General features: G+C 44.7%; 1 protein-coding gene across 1 annotated transcript in view; it reads left to right on the top strand.

The window, feature by feature from the left end:
• mdn1 (midasin AAA ATPase 1) overlaps window positions 1-9,863 on the top strand; it is a 63,672-nt gene that overhangs the window by 30,790 nt on the left and 23,019 nt on the right. Inside the window, exons 49-62 of the mRNA XM_008398484.2 lie at window positions 2,315-2,538; window positions 2,637-2,750; window positions 2,960-3,089; window positions 3,246-3,352; window positions 3,431-3,564; window positions 6,275-6,441; window positions 6,631-6,751; window positions 6,925-7,138; window positions 7,356-7,596; window positions 7,682-7,805; window positions 8,193-8,357; window positions 8,443-8,636; window positions 8,715-9,102; window positions 9,330-9,442. Coding sequence (XP_008396706.1) covers window positions 2,315-2,538; window positions 2,637-2,750; window positions 2,960-3,089; window positions 3,246-3,352; window positions 3,431-3,564; window positions 6,275-6,441; window positions 6,631-6,751; window positions 6,925-7,138; window positions 7,356-7,596; window positions 7,682-7,805; window positions 8,193-8,357; window positions 8,443-8,636; window positions 8,715-9,102; window positions 9,330-9,442 — 2,436 coding nt within the window. The remainder of the gene's footprint in view (window positions 1-2,314; window positions 2,539-2,636; window positions 2,751-2,959; window positions 3,090-3,245; window positions 3,353-3,430; window positions 3,565-6,274; window positions 6,442-6,630; window positions 6,752-6,924; window positions 7,139-7,355; window positions 7,597-7,681; window positions 7,806-8,192; window positions 8,358-8,442; window positions 8,637-8,714; window positions 9,103-9,329; window positions 9,443-9,863) is intronic.

Below are 9,863 nucleotides of genomic sequence, written 5' to 3'. Positions count from 1 at the left end.
TCCTTCTCAAAAAATTGGTATATTGTAATAAAGTTCATTATTTTCCATAATGTAATGATAACTGTCATATATTTTAGGTTTATTGCACACCAACTGAAATATTTCAGGTCTTTTATTGTTTTAATACTGATGATTTTGGCATACAGCTCATGAAAACCCAAAATTCCTATCTCAAAAAATTCTCAAAAAATTAGCATACGGTTCTCTAAACGAGCAATTAACCTAATCATCTGAATCAACGAAGTAACTCTAAATACCTGCAAAAGATTCCTGAGGCTTTTAAAAACTCCCAGCCTGGTTCATTACTCAAAACCGCAATCATGGGTAAGACTGCGGACCTGACTGCTGTCCAGAAGGCCATCATTGACGCCCTCAAGCAAGAGGGTAAGACACAGAAATAAATTTCTGAACGAATAGGCTGTTCCCAGAGTGCTGTATCAAGGCACCTCAGTGGGAAGTCTGTGGGAAGGAAAAAGTGCGGCAGAAAACGCTGCACAACGAGAAGAGGTTACCGGTCCCTGAGGAAGATTGTGGAGAAGGACCGATTCCAGACCTTGGGGGACCTGCGGAAGCAGTGGACTGAGTCTGGAGTAGAAACATCCAGAGCCACTGTGCACAGGCTTGAGCAGGAAATGGGCTACAGGTGCAGCATTCCCCAGGTCAAGCCACTTTTGAACCAGAAACAGCGGCAGAAGCGTCTGACCTGGGCTACAGAGAAGCAGCACTGGACTGTTGCTCAGTGGTCCAAAGTACTTTTTTCGGATGAAAGCAAATTTTGCATTTCATTCAGAAATCAAGGTACCAGAGTCTGGAGGAAGACTGGGAAGAAGGAAATGCCAAAAGGCCAGAAGTCCAGTGTCAAGTACCAACAGTCAGTGATGGTCTGGGGAGCCATGTCAGCTGTTGGTGTTGGTCCACTGTGTTTTATAAAGGGCAGGGTCAATGCAGCTAGCTATCAGGAGATTTTGGAGCACTTCATGTTTCCATCTACTGAAAATGGAAGATGAAGATTTAATTTTTCAGCATGACCTGGCACCTGCTCACAGTGCCAAAAACCACTGGTAAATGGTTTACTGACCATGGTATTACTGTGCTCAATTGGCCTGCCAACTCTCCTGACCTGAACCCCATAGAGAATCTGTGGGATTATTGTGAAGAGAAAGTTGAGAGACGCAAGGCCCAACACTCTGGATGAGCTTAAGGCTATCAAAGCATCCTGGGCCTCCATAACACCTCAGCAGAGCCACAGGCTGATTGCCTCCATGCCACGCCGTATTGAAGCAGTCATTTCTGCAAAAGGATTCCCGACTAAGTATTGAGTGCATAATTGAACATAATTATTTGAAGGTTGACTTTTTTGGTATTAAAACACTTTTCTTTTATTTTCTTTTATCGATTTTTTTCCTAGGGAAGAAAATATTGATATTGCAAAATCGATATTATTACACAGCCCTACTTTCTACTCTCTCTCTTTGTCATTTATGCACACCCGTTGCCGTGGCAACCTCCTGCGCTCTTCAAACTGAGCAGCGATTACTTTAAAAATAAAACATTCAGTTCGTTACAATATTAGGTTTTCAGGCTTGATATTTATTTTGCGATCATTAATAAGTGCTCCCTGAACATAGGGGTGGTTGATTAGTTAATTTTAAATTCCTGCTCTGCTAGTTATTTTGGTAATGGAACCGAAACGCACAGATTTGCGCAACACCATGTTGAAACAATAATTACTGAGATTATTATTGTTGTTGGGTCATTAATTTGAACAGGTTTTGTTGATTTTTGTTGTTGTTCTTTAATAAAGTTATGAACGTTTTGATAAGGAGCCAGAGGAGGACTTGCTGGTCTTAGCATCCTGGCCGCGTTCAGTTTGTCTCCTAATGCCGAGATCGACTCAAAACCTCCCCCGATCCACGTATTGGAGCCCTGCTCTATCAAAGCACAAACGGTTCAGAAACAATATGAAATGGGGGGGAAAAAAACTATTAACTGATTAAGTCGTGTTTTAGATTGTTCTTGAAAAACTAATCAGTCACGGCTGCACAGTGAACCCATTGATTCTTTACAGCAGACAGCCGCTCTTCTCTCTTGCAGGTACGGCGTATCCCTGCTAAATCTTTAAGGGGTACGCGGTACCCGACCGTACCCACCTACTTTCACCCCTGGTTATGTCACCACCTCTGGCAGCCTGAATGGTTCCCTAAGTGATGGGGAACATGACAGACAAATCAACAGACAAATCCTGTCCATTTGTCTGTCATGTTTGTCTCCTCTGAGAGTGAAAGTTGGATTAAGACCAGATGTGTTTGTTCAGGAACCGTCCACTGAGACTGAGGGACCTGCAGCAGGCCTTGCAGAGCAGTGGAGTCCATGAAGACTGTGTGTTTTCTGGAGGAGTGCTGGATCTGGAGGATGGCGATGCTCTCAGGCACATCCCCACTGCAGTGAGGTTGGTGACAGAGAGGGCATCCCATGGAGACTGGATCCTCCGCAGCCACTGGCTTTCCAGCCTGGGGAAGAGCTCCAAATATCTGCCAGGTTTGTGACTTCCTCAGTTCATTGCTGGATTCAAAGAAAGGTATCAAGTCACTATAAAAGCAGTTAACAGGGAAAATATGTAATGTGACCCATTTCAGAGCCGGCGCTGGTCCATGTGGAGGCAGGAAACCGAGCTCTGAAGGCTGTGTTCAGCAGCACCCTGGCCGTAAAGGGGAAAACGCTGGCAGAGCTGCTGCAGCCACACAGCAAAGGTAGTAACTCTCATCAGTGTTCGGTTCTGTTATGGCAGCTCAAAACCAAGCAGGAAGGAGTTCCGCTGCAGAGGAACACAGTTCAACTGGACCCAATGTTGGCATTAAGAGACCCAAGAGACTCTTAATGCCAACATTAAATTACATTCCTGTAAAACCAGCTGGTTCTGGTTGGACTCTTAGTGACTGCATCACTGTGATACTTCCAGATGAATACAGGATTCTGATGGACATGCGCTGGAACAAGCAATACCTGGATATTCTAACCAACAAGTGCAACTTTGAGGATGAGGAGAGATACATGGAGTTCCTGGAGGCTCTGAATGCAGTGGCTAACAGGTAGATGGACTGACCCTGTGGTCATGTTGACAACATGTTGTTTGTATGTTAACTGCCACTACAGTTGACTTACAGAAACCCATCTGATATTATTGTAAAAGCTAACAATCTAAAGCATAAACAGAGTGAGGTCAAACATCGTGGTGTGTGTGTTAGGATTGTTCTGATGATGGACCGAGAGGAGAGAGCCGTCAGCTGCTCCTGCACCGTCAGCGTGGCTCCACCCACTTCCGCTCTGAGAGTCGCCACAGCCTTCAGCAAAGGTAACAAACTCAGACTTACAGATGACACATTTCATATTGAAATACGATTCTAAAAGGTTCCTTTTCTTGACAATGTAGGAAGCTTAGACATCAGCCAGTTGCCTCACCCCGTGCTCATGCACCTGCGAGTGTTCTTCGACCAGTGGGACGCCTACGTCCTGCGAGCCGTGCAGAACGGACAGCCGTACATCTCTGACCATGTCATGTTTGAGGTCAGGAACAATTCCTCTCCTCTGCTGCAGCTTTGTTTAGACTAGCGATGCTCAATGTGGGCGGTACCGCCCCCCAGGGGGCGTTCAGAGGACGGCAGGGGGCGCTGGCGGACATTTTTACAAAAGGGGGGCGCTGGGATTCCTTTGGGGGGCGTTTGGTCGAAGGTAAACTTTACACCTTAAATGCACAGCAATACCAGTTTAGACTTTGAGCAACTTGCTAAAACTGTATTTCGTAACATTAAATCATGCTTGGCTGCAACAGTATCGATGGCAGCTCTTCTTCTATTCGGTGTTTGTTAGCTTTTGAGCCAGCTCCGCTCCTGCTACTAGCTTCTCCCCATCAGTTCACCGTTACACCGGCTGATGACATTGCTGTGATTCACTTTGTCTGGTATTTTTATATGTTTTGGCAGTTCTGTGATCATGTCAAAGCAGTAACTTATTAAAAAGTGTTTTATTTCCGTTTGAAAGCTGCCCGCTTACATGAAGAACAACAGAAAATCGCTCTTATAAACATACTAAAATCACGATACCCTGACTTTGTATCCCTCTGGAAAATGAACTAATTTAAATAAAGAAATCCCTCCATTGGTGATACCACGATATAGAGCGTTCATTTTATAGCGTTAACACGGTGCTGTAAGTGGTCCGGTATGAAACAGGTGTGATAGATCAACGGTACCACAGCACTTTTGAATTTCAATAATCAAAATACCAAAATTGTTTCCGTTGTTTTAAAAGGTTTATGTCAGTCTGCCTTTTCCCCATCGATATGCTTCCCGACCGCCCTGCACCTTAGGGGGTTAAAAAAAACAACAACAAAAAAACGACGCGCACATTGCGCAAAACTCTAAAACAGGAGTAGTGGGACATAAAATGGAGCGACGAACTAGATGCAAATTATGGCATAAAAACAGAGAATCCGACGCTGAACAGTGAAAAATCAACACATGATGTGAAACATATGGTGATTAGGCRGCGCAGCAGGTGATGAGTGAAGATTACTGATGTTGAACGTCAGTAAATGATAAAATAAATCTAGCAACAGGAAATAAAGTGGACATAGCAATAAACCAAGAGAGGATAATACTAATCAAAGGAAACTAAATGGAAATGAATGAAAAACAAAATGCAAGAATAAACTAAGAAACTAAAGTAAATGCAGAGGAATAAACTGGTATGGCAAGACCTTTMGAGCAATAATKAATACAGAGACTGTATGGCAAGAATAAACAGACACTATTTCCAGATAAAAGGTAAAATAATATTGTTGAAGTGCCATGGGTTTGTTGAGACCATATTTAGTACTGAGAATAAATATATCTTACAGACCATAACAGTAAAGAACTGATCACTTATTTATGTTTTAATTAGATTTAATATGTTTATTTATTCAATATTATTTTTCATGTCAGTGTTAATGTCATGAGGCTGATGACTCCATGACACTTTCAATTTGACTCATTAGGATTTGATTAAGAACAGGATTTGTGCTTTGTAATTTATGTCCAGTAAAACTATTAATCTATAAATCAATAGACAGGTCTATATGAAGATCTAATCCATGTTTCTGTCTCATTTTTGTATGGCATTTAAAGGATCTGGAACTTTAGTTTTTCCACTTAATGCTCTGGTTTGCACAGTAAATGCCATGTGGGTGAAATTTTATGGATGATACTCTGATGTCCCATTCTCCTGAAGGCAGCACAGAGCTGCACCACCAGAAACTGAAAAATACTGAAGAGAAGAAGAGCTATGATTAATGTAGTTTCAGTTCTATCCATGTTTTATTGTTGCAGAGCTCAGTTGTCGTGCAAATAGTTCAAAGTTTAAACTGGCATGTTGTTCATCTTTTATCTGCTCATTTTGTGGAATATTTAACAACTAGAAAATGGCAAAGAATAAGAATATTTTTCAACTCTGATTGGCTGCTGTTAGGCTAGTTGTGCAGATTTTAAGTTGAATGTCCATTAATTTTTTTGTAGACACCTGTGAAAATAATTTCTGTTCCCATGGCTTTTTTGTTCTCTGGGAAATTATTTTTGATGATAAATACAGAAATCACCATAAAAATAAAATCTACAATAGTGATAGTAATATTAATTATAAAATAATGGTCAGTGCAAAGTAGCCTACAAATTCTTTGGTGGGGGGCGGTGAGGGACCTGGATAAAGGCCAGGGGGGCGCTGGCCCAAAAAAGCTAGAGAAACACTGCTTTAGACTGTCCCTGATGCTGTTCACGCTTCTAATGGTCAATGTAGAATAAGAACGCTGATCCTAACTCTGAAACATTGTGCTGGCTTAAAACAAAAAAGACCATGCAATGCTGTTTGTGTAAGTTGTCGACTGTTTCAGGTAGTTTCCAGTTTTTGGCTTTGATTTTATAACTTTGTTATTAAGACCGTACAAAAGCTGGTATTTTTTATCTCAGTTTGTTTCCATCTAAATTTAAGAGCTGTACAGAAACATTACAGAACATCACACAGGATGTACATCCAGTATCCAGGATGTACATCCATATTTACCAAATAAATAAAACCCACATATAGTAGCTTTTAATTTATTGTTTAGCACACAGAATAGACAGAAATAGTTTGAAATGAAGCAGAACTGTTTTGAGTCTCCTGTAAGGTTTCAGTTCAGAGGGCTGCAGTCCCCTGTTGCAGCGACCCTGACTCTGTTTCCCCCTGCTGTTCCGGAGGTTAGATCCTGCAGCTGCTCCGGTGGCGCGACCACTTCTGGGACGTGTGCGTCATGCTTCCGGCGGACTCACAGGGCGTCTCGGTACTATCGCTGCACTGGCAGTGGCTGCAGAAGCATCTCATCCTGCGCCTGCCTCAGCTGCTGATGGGAGACACAGCAACCACTCTGGAGTAAAAACTCTTCCTCTCACCTTTTCATTTCTGACTTTTGATCAGTCTATAACTTCTTTACATCATATTCATTTTAATTTGCAGTTTCTTATTAAGAGGTTATAATATATAACAGTGTAACTGCTGTTCCTGAATCTCAACTATACGTTTTGGTGTTTAATTGGTGACCATTGTTGTTCTGCTGTGCAGAGGTCAGCAGGACTTGCAGGCTGTTTCAGCAGCCATCCAGAACCTTTTGTCCACTCCAGTATCGGTGGCCGCTGCACTCAAAGGCATGCAGAGGTCTCTGGGGAAAGCTCTGCCTTACAAGGTTTGAGGAACCCTTACAGCTAAAGCGTCTCCTTCCCTCTTTACTAACTTTAATAAATGTTTACATGAAGCTCAACGTTGTTGTAAATATACTGTAAATGTAAACTATGTATACTGCATATATACTTATATATATATAGTGTAAATATGTAAATTAGTGTTGTTTGCCTCCAGCTGGAGGCGGTGGCAGAGTGTGCGTCGCGGCTGCGGCTGCTCAGCATGGCTCTGGATGTGAATGTGCTGCAGCTGGACGAGGCTCTGAGCTGGGATGGGCAGCAGCTGCTCCGGGTGCAGGCAGCCGGACTCTGGCTCAACATCAAGGAAAACCTCCTGGAGGCATCAGGTCTGGTTCTGTCCGCTAACAACCAGCTGGACCCACACAAGTCTGGTAAGTTCTACATGTCAATGTGTGAGTATGTGTGCGCATGTTGTTTACATTAGTATGAAACAGAGGCTGAGGCATTGTCTCTTTGCAGTGATGAATACAGTGCTCTTAAAGGATCATTTAATTCTTCTTGTATTCTTTTGAGATTTTTCCTGTTGTTCCATGACATCACCATGAGGTGGTCTGTAACCCAGAGCGATGTGTCATGTTGCCCTGCCAGGGGTCCTGGAGAAGCTGCTGCTGAGCGTGGAGCAGCTGCAGTGTCATATGACCTCTAGAGGGCTGTCAGGGGTCAACTCCATGTCTGATGGAGAGACAAAGGAGGGCAAGGTCCACATGAGCCGAGCCGGGCTGCTGCAGCTCAGAACCCAGACCCAGCTTTGGCCTTTGATGGAAGGCCTGTCCGTCCTCAACCAGCTGCTTCTCAGTGCAGATCTGCTGCACCTGGCTCTGTCTCCATGGTAACCTCTTATTTGTCCCACCACAATTGTAAGAGCCAAACAGTGACATGTTGGAAGCCGCTCTCATTGTCCTGTGGATCCTCAGTGACCGTGTTGCTGAGGACGACCTACGCCGCCGGCTGTCCAGACACCTTCGCTTCTGCCTGCAGTCGACGCCAATGAACGTGGGCCAGCTGCAGAGTCTGTGGTTCCTGCTGAGCAGCGATGGGGTCAGTGAGCTGTCTGTACCACCCAGTGGTCATAAACACATGATGGATCATTTCACTTCTGTTCCAACTGGGACTCAAATCTGGAGTTTTGTTTATAGCAACTTTATAATTAATGTATTTATTGTTTCTGTTCTTTTGTTTTCTTTATTTTGGATATTTAAAATATCTTCCAGTTCCTGTGTTAAATGTTTACTAGAATCTAAAGTCTATTGATCTGTGAGAATGTGTTCTTATATTATACCATTACCATTGTATTACCACAAAACAACAACACAATCATTTATCAAAATAACTTCTGTGACAATTTATCGTCCAGCAAATCTGTTACCATGACGGGCCTAGTCCAGGTATGTGGTTCTGAGCCTAACTCTTGGTTCTGGTCTGCAGCTACAGGAGAAGATACCCCTGGTGTGGTGTGATCTGCTGTCTGAGGCCCTGGCTGCTCTCTGGAGCTGCAGCGTGACCTCTGACCCCACCCGCTGGCTCAGATGGAACCTGGTGGATCCAGAGACCCAGAAGGATCCAACACCCCGCCTCGGAGCAGAGAACATGGTTCTGTCTGTTAATCTCTCTGTACTTGATGACTGGGAATGTCAGACTTCCTGCTGGTGGATAACGTGGCTGATGTTGTTTTCAGGGCCCAGCGTTGCTGAATAAAGCAGTGTGGTCCCGGTGCATGCTGGGAATTCTGAACAGGGGAGAGGTGCAGGCGGAGGTTCCCCTGTCTTGTGGGGTCAGCCTGTGGGACTGGGAGGAGAGGGTCGAGCAGCTGGAGGTCGTCTCTTCTGTTCTGTGGGAGAACCTGACCTTTCCAGCCACCGCCCATTTCAGGTACAGTCCACACACACACGCACACACACTACGTCACCCTACCCCTCCCACTGACTGACAGGAGCGATGCCTCCACAGGGTAACGGACCTGAGGCTGCAGGGGGCAGTACTGCGGCGGCAGCTCCAGAGCATGGCCGACCTGCTGCCCCCCCACCTTCAGGAGGGCTACATGGAGAGCTGTGAGAGCCTGGTGCAGGACGCCGCGCCACTCACCGCCGCCCAGGAGATCCAGACGCTCCTCAAGAACTTCCTGCCTCCCCAGCTGCTGCCTGAAGGCCTGATGGCGGTCTGCACAGCCTGTCTGCAGCAGTTTGTCCAGGTCAAAGGTCATTGCGGAGACTCCCTGGCTCAGTGTGGTGTGTTTTGGGTCAACATGGGCCTGCTGCAGATCCGAGTTTGGACGCCACAGACCATCTTTGACCCAGCAGTGAAGAGGAGCTACAAACTGAACTACGCTCAGCAGGAGGTCTGTCTGGAAACAAAAACATGATGGGCTTGATTATAAATAAAAAATTCACACATGGATTCAAGGAAATTATATTTTCTTCTTGAACAATCGAGTTATTTTGTATTGCAGCTCACAGTGTGACCAGTCCAGTTAGATTTCTAGTAGTTCTCAGCTGTCAGGCAGCAGGACTGCAGAGCAGGTGTGTGAAAGGTGAAATGACTGAATGCTCTGTGTTTCTGCTGTAGCTGGCTCTGCTGCAGGATGAGTGGAAAGCTCGCAGCGCATCGTCTGAGCTGAAGAGCGGCGAGGAGCTGAAGGAGAGCAGCACCACTGATGGCTTCCAGCATCCCAGGATCAGGTCAGAACACCCCGGAGTGAAACCACAGCGTTTCCTTCAGCTCCCAGAGTTGACTCAATAATCACACTGCTGACGTTAGCATCCACACTTTAATGGTCGCCATTAACAGTTAACATGCGCTCCTGCGCATGTTAACTGTTAAATGGTTATATACTGTTAAATGGTTATATACTGTTAAATGGTTATATGCCAGACATGGAAAACTGGGATGCACTCCATGCCATGATGTTCAGAATTTAGGTCTCATGGCATCTCAAGGTGTCAACATTGCAGCCAGTGGGCTGAAGGAAATGCAGCTTTATTTTGTAGCAATAAAGCTACCAGATTTTATCACTTCGAAACAAATTCATCAGCACAGAAACTCCAAAGCACACAAAGCTTTGGTTTGGGGACCACCCAATCCAGGGGTGGCCCGCAGGCC

Source organism: Poecilia reticulata, linkage group LG21, assembly GCF_000633615.1.
Source record: "Poecilia reticulata strain Guanapo linkage group LG21, Guppy_female_1.0+MT, whole genome shotgun sequence".
Taxonomy (NCBI): domain Eukaryota; kingdom Metazoa; phylum Chordata; class Actinopteri; order Cyprinodontiformes; family Poeciliidae; genus Poecilia; species Poecilia reticulata.
Note: the sequence above shows the minus strand (reverse complement) of the source record. Positions and strands in the feature narration are given on the sequence as shown.